This window comes from Podarcis filfolensis (assembly GCF_964270895.1).
Source record: "Podarcis filfolensis genome assembly, chromosome: 2".
Taxonomy (NCBI): Eukaryota; Metazoa; Chordata; class Lepidosauria; order Squamata; family Lacertidae; genus Podarcis; species Podarcis filfolensis.
This window is the reverse complement of record NC_139605.1, coordinates 6388451-6401930: the sequence shown is the minus strand read 5'-3', so window position 1 is coordinate 6401930 and position 13480 is coordinate 6388451. Positions and strand designations below refer to the sequence as shown.

Below are 13480 nucleotides of genomic sequence, written 5' to 3'. Positions count from 1 at the left end.
CCACAAGAGAATGCGGCCCTGGTCTTAATCCTTACGATGGGCAGCAGTTCCCTGAAGAAAGCTCTACGGTTGCTAAAAACACCAGCGGTTGGTGGTGTTCCCTCATAGTAAAAACCCCCCCAGAATTTCTGCATAATTTTTACATAAACATTCAGATGGTCAATAATAAAGTCTAGGAACTTTAAGGTTTGCCACACTTCTGGAACATGGAAAAAACAAAACAACGGTCCAAGTGGAATTTAACAATCGCTACGCTAATTAAATAAAGGGACGCGGGTGGCGCTGTGGGTAAAACCTCAGTCCCTAGGGCTTGCCGATCGCATGGTCGGCGGTTCGAATCCCCGCGGCGGGGTGAGCTCCCGTCTTTCGGTCCCAGCTCCTGCCCACCAAGCAGTTCGAAAGCACCCTTAAGTGCAAGTAGATAAATAGGTACCGCTTTATAGCGGGAAGGTAAACAGCGTTTCCGTGTGCTGCGCTGGTGCCGGTTCGCCAGAGCAGCTTCGTCACGCTGGCCACGTGACCCGGAAGTGTCTCTGGACAGCGCTGGCCCCTGGCCTCTTAAGTGAGATGGGCGCACAACCCTAGAGTCGGACACGACTGGCCCGTACGGGCAGGGGTACCTTTACGTTACCTTTACGCTAATTAAATAGATTTGAAATATGTATCCAAGGGAATATAAACTCCATTAAAAGGTGTTCTTTTTTTAAAAGAGGAATTGGACTGTGAGCTGTGTTGATTTATGACTGTGTGGAACTGCATGATCTTTCGCTTTCTTTGACTTATGGCTACTGTGTGGAGAGAGTGATTGGCTTGTTTTGTTCTTATTCTTATTAGTACTTTGTACTTTTGTTCTGAATTTTTATGCCATGAAGCGTCCTGAGATCTTCAGATGAAGAGCGGTATGCAAAATAATTACCGTATTTTTCGCCCTATAGGGCACACCGGCCCATAGGGCGCACTTATTTTTTTGGGGTGGGAATAAAGAACAACATTTTTATTCCCCCCCCCCCCCGCAAGCTCCGGGAGCGATGGCAAGGTTGCGCTCAACCTCGCCATTGCTCCAGGAGCTTGCTGGGCTGGGGGCGGGGGAAGCCCGAGCTTCCCCCGATCCCAGCCCCCAGAACAGGTCCGGGAGCGATGGCGAGGTTGCGCTCAACCTCGCCATCGCTCCCAGAGCTTGCTGCTATCTGAAGCCCGGGGAGCGCAGCCCTTTAGCCAGCTGCGCACCCTGGGCTTCGGGCAGCTATCCGCAAGCCTGCGGCACCCGGCAGGAACTCCCGCCGGGCTCTGCAGGCTTGCGGATAGCTGCCCGAAGCCCGGGGTGCACAGTGCCGCGCTCCCTGGACTTCGGGCTGCAAGCACCTATCTGCAAGCCTGCGGAGCCCGGCGGGAACTCCCGCCAGGCGCCGCAGGCTTGCGGATAGCTGCCCTAAGCCCGGGGTGCACAGTGCCGCACTCACTGGGCTCCGCAGGCTTGCAGATAGCTTCCTGAAGCTTGGAGAGCAAGCTTGCACACCGACCCCTCTCGCTCTCCAGGCTTCAGCGAAAGCCTGCATTTGCCCCATAGGACGCACACACATTTCCCCTTCATTTTTGGAGGGGGAAAAGTTCGTCCTATAGGGCAAAAAATACGGTAAGTAAATAAATAGTAATTGGGGAGCCACCACTGAGAAGGCCTTGTCATGGTTGAATGCCGACCGGGCACCACCAAAAGATCATAGGTCCCGAGATGGTTGATATTGAGAGTGCCGCTTTATTAGGAATTTGGATCCCAAGCAGTTTAGGGCTTTATACGCTAGTACCAACCCACTGAATTGAGCCTGGTAGCTCCCTGGCTCCCTTGACGCTGCGCCAATATTTATCTTTGGAATTACTGAGTAGGAAATCTGTATTCCCTGTATGCGGTCACTACCTTTGCAGAAGGACCGCGTGGAGGATTGAAGAACATTAGGAATGGGACTGGGGAAAATAAAAGCTGCGGGTTATCTATTGGTGTTTCGCAACTTTCTGACTTGTTGCAGACCTTAGCCAGACCTAGCAGAGTATGCGCAGAGTCCACGGAAGCAATTGGCAACTGGCTGCAGACAGGACGGACGAAGCAGGAACCAGGAACTTGTAGTTATAGGTGTTTATTATACACAGTGGACTATTTACAGGAACAGAACACGGATCTTTTGCTAGCTCTCTCTTACACGACTCACAACTCTCAACCTCCAACTCCTACACTAGCCACTCCAACTAACACATTCCAGTTAGTAGGCCATAAATCATTATTTCCATGAGAGCTTGACCAATCATGGAGCTGTCTCCATTCCTCTGTATCACCAGGCAGATTACACTCCTCTACATTGCCTTGGCTGTCGGCCAAACCCTAATTGACTCTGTGTGAAGCTGCAGTATTCAGGTTCCCAACATTATCTTCATGTCATCATACGAATCTAGGGTGAGGCCTTATATCCCGCCAGCGAATATTGTGCAGGCAAGTCGGGGTGAATTACCGTATTTTTCGCTCTATAGGATGCACCCGATCATAGGACGCACCTTGTTTTAGAGGGGGAGAACAAGGGGGGAAAATTCTCCCCCTCTCTGCTCAGCGCCCCTTCAGCAAAGCGGCAGGAGAAACGGAGCCCCTTCCATTTCTCCTCCCGCTTAGCTGAAGGGGCACTGTGCCTTAGCTGAAGGGGCACCTACCCTTCAGCAAAAGGAACCCGAAGCCTCCGGAGCGCAGCGGGAGCGCTTCCACTGCACTTCAGAGGCTTCGCATTGCTGTCGCTGAAGCCAAGGAGCCTGCATTCGCTCCATAAGACGCACACACATTTCCCTTTAATTTTTGGAGGGGAAAATGTGCGTCTTATAGAGCGAAAAATACGGTATGCACCATAAAACTGACTGACCAGAGTTGGATGGGCTCCAGATGACTGAATCTGGAGTGAGAATTGGGAGTGTAAACGCTTCCGCAACTTGATCAAGATGGGAGAGAGACTAAGATGGGAGAGCGACACATGTCGTTTTCCCATTGAGGCTTCAGTCTGTCCCCCTTTGACCCTTGGACTAGGTCTGCATTTCTAGAAAGGCCTCTGGAAAGAAGGAATTATGGCTCTTCCTGATCTGCCACCTCTGGGAAGGGAGCAGAAACAGCCCTTTGTCTTTCCCATCCAGGGAAGAATCTGATGAGTACCTTTTGCAGGCAGTGGGGAAGCAAGACTGCAATGGAGGATTGGTGGAAAATGCGCTTTGGGGAGGGAGACTCCACGTGGAGACCCTCCAACCTCAAAGGGCGGCCAGTGGGACAAGAAGAGGCAGGGAGGCAGCTGCTGATGGAGGGGAGCCGAGTAGGACAGAAAGGATCAGCCCCCCCTTTCCCAGCATTGGGCTGAGGGCTCCCCACAGATGAAATGTCTAAAATAAAATCCTAGCCAAGCCCAACTGGAAAATGTATTGTCTAGATGAGTCCTAAGAGATGGAAGACCACAAAAACAAAAAACATTTGGAAGTATTTTATTGGAAAGATTAGAAAAAGAGGAAGCACAGCCTCATTTTGCCACCTGTTGCTTTTTCATCACTTACACACCTACCAACAAACTACAAGAACATCTATCAAAAGAATCGACAGAAATATGGACAGCGTGAAAAGCAGGTAGCTCTTAACCAAAACCATCTTTTGTTTTCTCTCCATGACACCCTTAGCACCCTGAATAAATAAAATAGACACTTAAAAAATATATATTTTGGAAAATTCAATGTAATGAATATTTTGATGGAAATTAAGGGATGGGCCCTGACTGAAACCCCTTCCACAATCCAGGTTTCTTAGATCATTGGCATGCATTGTGCTTGACCCCACGTTCCAGGCATTAAAATGGTTCCTAAATTTACTATTTAAAGATGGTTCTCTTGACTGGAGCTCATTCTGCCCTCCAGGCATCTAAACAGCATATCTCCTGGGTGAATTCTTTGATGGGAAGGAAGGTCTCCTCTTCAACAGAAGCTCTTTCCACACTCCAGACATTTAAATGGTTCTCTCCAGCATGAATTCTTTTGTGCTTCTCAAGGTTTGTGCCCCTACTGAAGCTCTTGCCACAGTCGGGGCATTTATATGGCTTCCCCTCTGTGTGGATTCTCTGATGTGACGTAAGGCTTGTGCTCACAGTAAAGGTCTTGCCGCACTCCAAGCATTTATAGGGTTTCTCCCCTGTGTGGATCCTCTCATGCTTAATAAGGTTTGTGCTCTGACTGAAGCTTTTCCCACACTCTGGGCATTTGTACGGCCTCTCCTGTGTGTGGATTCTTTGATGTGAAGTAAGGTTTTTTCTCCAGCTGAAGCTCTTTCCGCACTCCAGACATTCGTAGGGCTTCTCTCCCGTGTGGATTTTGTCATGTTTCGTAAGGGCCGTGCTCTGACTGAAACACATACCACACTCCAGGCATTTAAATGGCTTTTCGCCCGTGTGTATTCTCTGATGGGAAATGAGGTCTGAGCTTTGACTGAAGCTCTTTCCGCACTCCAGGCATTTGAAAGGCTTCTTCCCTGTGTGGATTCTCCCGTGCTTGGTAAGGTTTGTGTTCTGACTGAAGGCCTTGCCACACTCCAGACACTGATAGGGCTTCTCTCCGGTGTGAATTATTTGATGGGAAATCAGGTTTGAGCTCTGACTAAAGTGCTTCCCGCACTCCAGGCATTTAAACGGTTTCTCCCCTGTGTGAGTTCTTAGATGTTTAGTAAGGTTTGTGCTTCGACTGAAGCTCTTTCCGCATTCCAGGCATTTACAATGTTTCTCTCTCCCATGAATTGCTTGGTGTTTGCTTTGACCAAAGTCCTTTCCAAACTCCAGACCCTTAACTTTTCTCTCTCCCTTGTGGATTCTCTGATGAGAGATGAGGTTTGCGCTGCGACTGAAGCTATTACCGCAGGCCAGTGGTTTCTCCTCTGTGTGCGCTCTTTGGATAGGGATTTCACAGACGTCTACTTTGTTTCCGCCCTGCCTCCTCCACATTTCTTGATCCCCAAAGGTCTCTTCTCCCTCTTCATTCTTGACGGGTTCCAAGGACACCCCAACTGGCTCTTCGTAATCCTCACTGCCCTGCCCTGTTGCTGCAGAGGGAAAAGAGAGTATCCTGATTAGAGTTGGAAGGCACCTCCAAAGGTCATTCAGCCCAACCCCTTGCTCAATGCAGGAACCACAATGCAGGTCGCTACCACGCTATCCCTGATAGGGGTCAGCCTCTGCTTTCAAGCCTATTATTATTATTATTTACTGATACCCCACCCATCTGGCTGGGTTTCCCCAGTCACTCTGGGCAGCTCCCAACAGAATATTAAAAACACAATGAAACATCAAACATTAAAAACTTCCCTAAACAGGGCTGCCTTCAGATGTCTTCTAAAAGCCATATACCATAGTTGTTTATTTCCTTGACATCTTGTGGGAGGGCGTTCCACAGGGCGGGCGCCACTACCGAGAAGGCCCTCTGCCTGCAGGGAGGGAACCTCAAGAAGGCCTTCGGCGCTGGACCTCAGTGTCTCGGCTGAATGATAGGGGTGGAGACACTTCTTCAGGTATACTGGGCTGAGGCCATTTAGGGCTTTAAAGGTCAGCACCAATACTTGGAATTGTGCTCGGAAACATACTGGGAGCCAATGTAGGTCTTTCAGGACTGGTGTTATATGATCCCAGCAGCCACTCCCGGTCACTAGTCTAGCTGCCGTGTTCTGGATTAGTTGTAGTTTCTGGGTCACCTTCAAAGGTAGCCCCACATAGAGCGTATTGCAGTAGTCCAAGCCGGCGATAACCAGAGCATGCACCACTCTGGCGTTACAGTCAGCGAGCAGGTAGGGTCTCAGCCTGTGTACCAGATGGAGCTGGTAGACAACCGCCCTGGACACAGAACTGACCTGCGTCTCCATGGACAGCTGTGAGTCCAAAACGACTCCCAGGCTGCGCACCTGGTCCTTCAGGGGCACAGTTACCCCATTCAGGACCAGGGAGTCCCCCACACCAGCCCACCCCGTCTCCCAAAAACAGTTCTTCTGTCTTGTCAGGATTCAACCTCAATCTGTTATGAGGTAGATTTTTTTCTTAGGCTCCTTACCAGTGAAGGGCAGTGTCTCATGCTCAGGAATGTGACCTGACCACAAAACAGATAGGAGCCAGTTTAGGAGGAATCGAATGGCTGAATGTTAAATTGAATAACAACTCCAGATGAGGTACAAGGAGGGTTCTAATAGGGACAGTAAGAAATGGGTTGAGTAAGTGTTTTCAGGGATGGGTTGGAGATGGTGAAGTGCTGTGGTGGCAGGAGGAGGTTGTGAAGAGAGTAATGAGCTAATATGGCATATATTTAGTGCGTGTCCTAACGAGAATGCTCTTGCAGACTCTTCGAACTCTGTCTGTTAATGCATTACTGAATAAAGTCTGACCAATTGAGAACTGGGTGTGAGCCACCATACTTGAACCCTGCAGTGAGAACTTGACACACACAAAGAAGAGTTCCACCACTTTTTGAGGAAGTCTAGAGCATCCTCGTCTTTTTTTCCAGACTACTTATCAGATGCAGAAAGGCTTGGGGCCAATCTTTGCTTAGAGATTCAACAAGGGGTGCTGGGGCCTCCCTGTTAAATGTCTGATTCACCTCTGTGGCTTTTGCATTGTGCGCGATCGTGGCAATGAGTCATTTCATTGACTTAATGTGTCAGAAACAACAATAAAAGTTAAACTAATTAATTAATTAATTAATTAATGAGAGAGAGAGAGAGAAGAAGAAGAAGAAGAAGAAGAAGAAGAAGAAGAAGAAGAAGAAGAAGAAGAAGAGGAGGAGGAGGAGGAGGAGGAGTTTGGATTTGATATCCCGCTTTATCACTACCCTAAGAAGTCTCAAAGCGGCTAACAATCTCCTTTCCCTTCCTCCCCCACAACAAACACTCTGTGAGGTGAGTGGGGCTGAGAGACTTCAAAGAAGTGTGACTAGCCCAAGGTCACCCAGCAGCTGCATGTGGAGGAGCGAGGAATCGAACCCGGTTCACCAGATTACGAGTCCACCGCTCTTAACCACTACACCACACTGGTGTAGAATCAGAACCCATGTAGAAGGGAAAGTTTAGGGAAGTTTTTAATATTTAATGCTGTATTGTTTTTAACACTTGATTGGGAGCCGCCCAGAGTGGCTGGGGAAACTCAGCCAGATGGGCGGGGGTATAAATAATAAATTATTATTATATTATTATAAAGTAAAGGGGGGAGGAGAAAACAACAACCCCAAAACTATAGTTAACAAAGCTGTACTTCACCAGATCTTAACCTATTACAGTATTTGTAAGAATGGATTCCAAATATCATTGAATTTGTCCATGGCAAGTCTGTTTATATGCAAGTGGTTTGTATGTTGCGAGTTTGTATAGGTCTTCAATCCAATCGTAGAAGGGAGATGCATTTTTATTTTTCCAGTTCTTCAGTATCACTCTTTTTGCCGTGGTCAGGGCTTGGAGAGTCTACTCGTATTGTCCTTTTGTAAGGTTTAATGTGCTGGGTATAAAATTCAAGAGGATATTTTGCTCTGTAAATGTAAGGTTGTTCGTACAGTTCTGTTGATCGTTTCAGTTACCTTCTGCCCAAAATCTTTCAATATAGGACAATTGAAAAAAAAGTATGTTTTAGAGAAGCATTATCCCTATTGCATCTCCAAGAGTTAGATACCTTAGCCCATTTTAAAACAAAAAACAATACTAAAACTTGAAAGCCTCGTTATCTCCTTCACTTCATAGAACAACTGCATTCTCCCCATTCATGATTCCTAGGTATTCAGAAGCACGCTGCCTCAGACACTGGAGACAGAAGGTAGCCATGATGATTAGCAGCCATTAGGGATGGCTAGTCCCTAATTAGGCTTGGGGGTGTATGAAAAAGCTTGCTGGCTTTCACAGAGCCCAACCAGATGGCTCTGAAAAAGCCCACAAGCAGCTGTTCTTACCTAGAGAAGCTACACTCCCCTGTTCCTCCTCCATGACTTCCTTGCACAAGGCTCTGTGCCCTGGATCCAGTAACGCCCGCTCCTCCTCAGGGAAATACACAGCTGCTGCCTCAAAGATCACCAGACCCTAAAATAAAGAAAGAAAATTCTCTCGTAGTATTTTCCTACAGGACCGAAAAACTTACACACAGAGTCATCTGGCCAAATAATCCTCAAGGTTCGGTAATAACAGTGGGACACCCTGGGCTGCAGGAAATGCCAGGCCTCATTTCTGCCAGCACTTGGGCTGCAGCATGAGGTGGGAAGGGAAGCGGGTGGCGCTGTGGTCTAAACCACTGAGCCTTTTAAGCTTGATGATCAGAAGGTCAGCAGTTCGAATCCCCACGACGGGGTGAGCTCCCGTTGCTCTGTCCCACCTCCTGCCAGCTTAGCAGTCCTTTTCGTGCGCTCTGGTTTCCGTCACGGTGTCCCGTTGCGCCAGAAGCGGTTTAGTCCTGCTGTCCACATGACCTGGAAAGCTGTCTTTGAACAAACACCGGCTCCCTCGGCCTGAAAGCAAGATGAATGCCGCAACCCCATGGTCTCCTCTGACTGGACTTAACCATCCAAGGGTCCTTTACCTTTCACCTTTTTTACCTTGTACCCATTTGCTTTTGGAAGAAACCAACACTTTGCTCAAGGCCCAGTTACGTACCTGCTGCTGGAATTCGCAGGAGAAGAGAGCAATGTCGGGCTCCTGTCAAGGTTGTCCGCCTGTAACAAACTCTAAACAAACCCGGCAGGCAGAATCTGTAGGAGCACCACTGGTTGTCCTCTGAGTTGATGAGGCTCACCTGACAAGAAGAAATAATAATAATAACAATAAATTTTATTTATACCCCGCTCTCCCCAGCCAAGACCGGGCTCAGGGCGGCTAACGATTGATATAAAAACAAACTGATTGAAATACAACTTAAAAACAAGATTAAAATACAACATTAAAATGCAGCCTCATTTCAATGGAAACTCAAATCAAAAACTTTTTGGGGGATGAAAACATCAAGTCTTCACCAAGGGTAACTGACATCTTTAGTATCATCAGCCCAGTTGGTGAGTAGTCCATGAACAGCCGCTCTGAGCCGCTCTGATAATAATAATAATAATAATAATAATAATAATAATAATAACAACAACAACAACAGAGATTCAGTGGGGGCCTTTTGCCTCAGCCTTCGAACGCCTGCTGAAAACCTTTGCTGCCAATCCTATACAGGAAATTATGAGAATATCCTTTCATGGTTAGTTGTTTTGGCATCCATCTGTCTTGAGAGACAATGGAGCGCGCCTCCGGGGGTGAAGTAAAATCGCTGTGTTAGCAGCACCAAAGCCCATAGCTGTCAACGTTTCCCCTTTTTAAGGGAAATTCCCTAATTCCCAATAGGATTCCTCGCAAGGAAAGGGAAAGGTTGACAGCTATGCCAAAGCCACCTCCCTGGGGTGCAAGCCAGAGCAGTGGAGGTCTTGGGCTGCCCAGTTGGCAAGACACCCCCCTCCTCGGCCTCGCTGATGGGGGTCCAAAGGAAAGCAGAGCAAGACGTTTGGTACCAGCTTGGCTGCAGGAGTTTCCGGAAGCAGGCGTACAAGGTGCCATCCAACTGTCTTAGGGATGTGTGTAGGGTTTGCTTTTCTTCTCTTGCAATGCCCAAATCCCTAAATTTTTGGAGGAGAAGCTCCCTTTCGCCCCTGGACCTCAAAGGCGCGCCCAGCTGTTCATCTCCCTCCTCCCCAACTTCACAAACTGGGCAGGACATTCAGAGCTGACGCCTATTCAGGTTCCCATTTGAAGGCAGACAGAGGATGCGGGGGCCCCTGCTTCCTTCCATTGGCAACCGGAAATCTTTCTCTCCCTCTGTCTCCTCTCCTGCGTTCACTTACCCCTTTGGAGGGACGCGGTTGGTCACATCTGGCGCCGCCCCCGTCCCTGCGGAATGCTCAGCCAATAGATATTCAGTGAGCGTCTTCTCCATTAACCTTTAAATGCCCGCAAAAGCTTTGTTGCGTAGCCAAGCCTAAGAAGATTCTTCTGTAATAGTTGGGCTCACTCCTCTGTTGTCTCCCGAGACAGGTCGATGCCAGTCAATCAGTAGTTGATCTCTGATTTTTTAAATGCATTTACGAATGTATGATTGTTGAAAGTCAGTCTTTTTTTTTTAATGAACAGCACTATATAGATTTTTTTAAAAAAATACAGATATATAAAAACCAGCCTTTGATTTTTCCAGGCATGGCTCCCACCCATCTTTCCTGGGTTTCAAGCGCTTGTTTGGGGCAGGAACTGCGTTCCATATCTGAAGAAAGGCGCTCTGCGTATGTTTTTTTGTTTGTTTGCCCGGACAGAAAGTGGGGAGCATTAATCTCTGCAGGAAAGCACTCTGCACATGCTCAAAGGCCGTCTGCCTATAGATCTTCTTCCCCCCCAGAAAGGGGGGAAATGATTCTGCTGCTTAAAAAAAAACAACCACTCTGCACAGGCTGTGGGACACTGCGTGCAGCCCCAAGAAATAATAATAATAATAATAATAATAATAATAATAATAATAATAATAATAATTTATTATTTATACCCCGCCCATCTGGCTGGGCCTCCCCAGCCACTCTGGGCGGCTTCCATAAAAACCAAAAATACAGTAAAATATCACACGTTAAAAACTTCCCTGAACAGGGCTGCCTTAAGATGTCTTCTGAATGTCAGGTAGTTGTTGTTCTCTTTGACATCTGGTGGGAGGGCGTTCCACAGGGCGGGCGCCACTACCGAGAAGGTCCTCTGCCTGGTTCCCTGTAGCTTTGCTTCTCGCAATGAGGGAACCGCCAGAAGGCCCTCGGCGCTGGACCTCAGCGTCCGGGCAGAATGGGAGAAAAGTAGCAGTTTCCCATCTGGAGAAAGACGCTCTGCATATGCTTAAGAGATCCTTTATCTGTTGGAAAAAGTTTGTAGGTTATATGTTCCCTAGCTACTCTGGGCGGCTTCCAAAAAAGATTAAAAATACATTAAAATGTCACACATTAAAAACTTTCCTGAACAGGGCTGCCTTCAGATGTCTTCTAAATGTCAGGTAGTTATCTTTTTGACATCTGATGGGAGGGTGGTCCACAGGGTGGGTGCCACTACTGAAAAGGTCCTCTGCCTGGTTCCATGTAACTTGGCTTCTTGCAGTGAGGGAACTGCCAGAAGGCCCTCAGAGCTGGACCTCAGTGTCTGGGCAGAGCGATGGGGTGGATGGGGGTGGAGATGCTCCTTCAGGTATACTGGGCCGAGGCTGTTTAGGGCTTTAAAGGTCCGCACCAACACTTTGAATTGTGCTTGGAAACGTACCGGGTGCCAATGTACCATAGGTCTTTCAAGACCAGTGTTATATGGTCCTGTGACTGGCCACTCTCAGTCACCAGTCTAGCTGCAGCATTCTGGATTAATTGTACTTTCCGGGTCACCTTCAAAGGTAGCCCCACATAGAGTGTATTGCTGTAGTCCAAGGGGGAGATAACCAGAGCATGCACCACTCTGGAGAGACAGTCTGCAGGCAGGTAGGGTCTCATCCTGCGTACCAGATGGAGCTGGTAAACAGCTGCCCTGGACACAGAATTAACCTGTGCCTCCATGGGCAGCTGTGAGTCCAGAATGACTCCCAGGCTGCGCACCTGGTCCTTCAGGGGCACAGTTACCCCATTCATGCCCAGGGAATCCCACACACCCACCCGTCCCCTGTCCCCCAATCACAGTACTTCTGTCTTGTCAGGATTCAACCTCAAACCATTAGACGCCATCCATCCTCCAACCGCCTTTAGAGAAAACCCAGCACTATAATGGAGTTAAAAACGAGAAACAAGAAAGGGAAACAAACGAGAAACAAACGAGAAACAAGAAAGGGAAAATATGGAATGATTAGAACATGCAGTGAAATTGAAGTTCAGTTCCTCTGGAATGTAATGCAATGCAATGTCGAAAACTGCAATGGTGAAAAATATAAATGAAAATCTAAAAAGAGAAAGAGATCCTCTGTCTGTAGCTTTTGTTTGTTTGTTCGCCCAGACAGAAAGCGGGGGACTGCATTACTCCCTGCAGGAAGGCGCTCTGCACGGGCTCAGGAATACTTTTTTGGGGAGATGGAAACCACCGCCTCCGGCCAGACCCCTTTGCAGCGACCAGCAGAGGGCGAAGAGCGCAGGGCGCGCGCGTCTCCTCTCGTCCGGCTCCGGAGGGAGGGATGGAGGTCGGACGGAAGGGGCTGAGCTTCTTGCCAAGCGGCGGATTTAGCATCCGGGGGTATCTCTGAAGCCTTGGGGGGGGGGGAGAGAGAGGCACCCACCTACCCAGCAACCCCAGATGTGCACCGGGATCGGCGGAGGAGCCTCCTGCGCGCTTGGAGCCTGGAGCGCTTGGAGACTCGCCTTCGCCCGACGACAGCTCAAGCCCTGCAAGCAGCTTTGCGAGGAAAGAAGCCCCTGATCCGGATCATCGCCGCCCCTAACATCATCAGAGCGCCCGGAGAAAACAGGGTACCACACGCGCGCGCGCGCCCTCCCCCCCAAGCATCTCCAAAATAGCTGCTTGGTGCGCCTTTTCCACCCGCCTGCCCACCTGTCGGGAGGTCTATGCGCCCCTACTCCCGAGGAAGCCCCGTTGACTTCCGTGGGGCTTGAAATCCCCGGAGAACCCTAGGATCGTAGAGTTGGAAAGAAAATCTTCTTTCTAGGTACAGTGGTACCTCAGGTTACATACGCTTCAGGTTACAGACTCCGCTAACCCAAAAATATTACCTCGGGTTAAGAACTTTGCTTCAGGATGAGAACAGAAATTGTGCTCCGGCGGCACGGTGGCAGCAGGAGGCCCCATTAGCTAAAGTGGTGCTTCAGGTTAAGAACAGTTTCAGGTTAAGAACAGACCCCCAGAACAAATTAAGTTCTTAACTGGAGGTACCACTGTAGTATAAAATTTGTATATAATTTGTGTATACATGTTGGAAATTATATTATAGTAATTCCTGTAACGTAATATGACTACGTTTACCGATGTAATAAAAAATGTTAACAAGTAAATAAAATGCAAATTTAAAAAAAAAGGATCGTAGAGTTGGAAGGGACCCCTGAGGGTCATCTAGTCCAACCCGCTGCAATGCAGGAATCTCAGCTAAAGCATCCATGACGGATGGTCGTCCAACCTCTGCTTGAAAACTTACAAGGAAGGAGAGTGCAAAACCTCCCTTCCACGGTCAAACAGCTCTTGCTGTCAGAAAGTTGAGTCGGAATCTCTTCTCTTGCAGCTTGAAGCTCTTGGTTCGAGTCCTACCCTCCAAGGCAGGAGAAGACAAGCATGCTCCCTCTTCCATGTGACAGCGCTTCAGATATTTGACGGTGGCTCTCGTATCTCCTCTCAGTCTCCTCTTGTCCAGCTCCTTCGACCGCTCCTCATAAGGCTTGCCTGCCTTCTGTTGAGTCAGTGCTTGTATTCACTGACTGGCAGCAGCAGCAGCCTGCATGG

At 48.5% G+C, this 13480-nt stretch overlaps 2 protein-coding genes across 5 annotated transcripts in view; one reads left to right on the top strand and one right to left on the bottom strand.

Annotated features, from left to right (window-relative positions):
• LOC310758167 (uncharacterized protein) overlaps nt 1-13480 on the top strand; it is a 28799-nt gene that overhangs the window by 7839 nt on the left and 7480 nt on the right. The gene's annotated exons all lie outside the window — the stretch shown is intronic.
• Nucleotides 3483-12891, bottom strand: LOC310756856 (uncharacterized protein). Of its 4 annotated transcripts, none has more exons than XM_083601717.1 (4): nt 9550-9803; nt 8660-8798; nt 7966-8092; nt 3483-5092 (listed from the first exon to the last, which is right to left on the bottom strand). In XM_083601717.1, the coding sequence occupies exons 3-4, from the start codon at nt 7997-7999 to the stop codon at nt 3906-3908; spliced, it is 1221 nt and encodes a 406-aa protein (XP_083457843.1). In that variant the 5' UTR covers nt 8000-8092; nt 8660-8798; nt 9550-9803; the 3' UTR covers nt 3483-3905. The 4 variants fall into 4 exon arrangements, with proteins under 4 accessions (XP_083457843.1, XP_083457844.1, XP_083457842.1 ...); XM_083601718.1 differs by having other exon boundaries at nt 9694-9799; XM_083601716.1 differs by lacking the exons at nt 8660-8798; nt 9550-9803 and adding an exon at nt 12056-12891.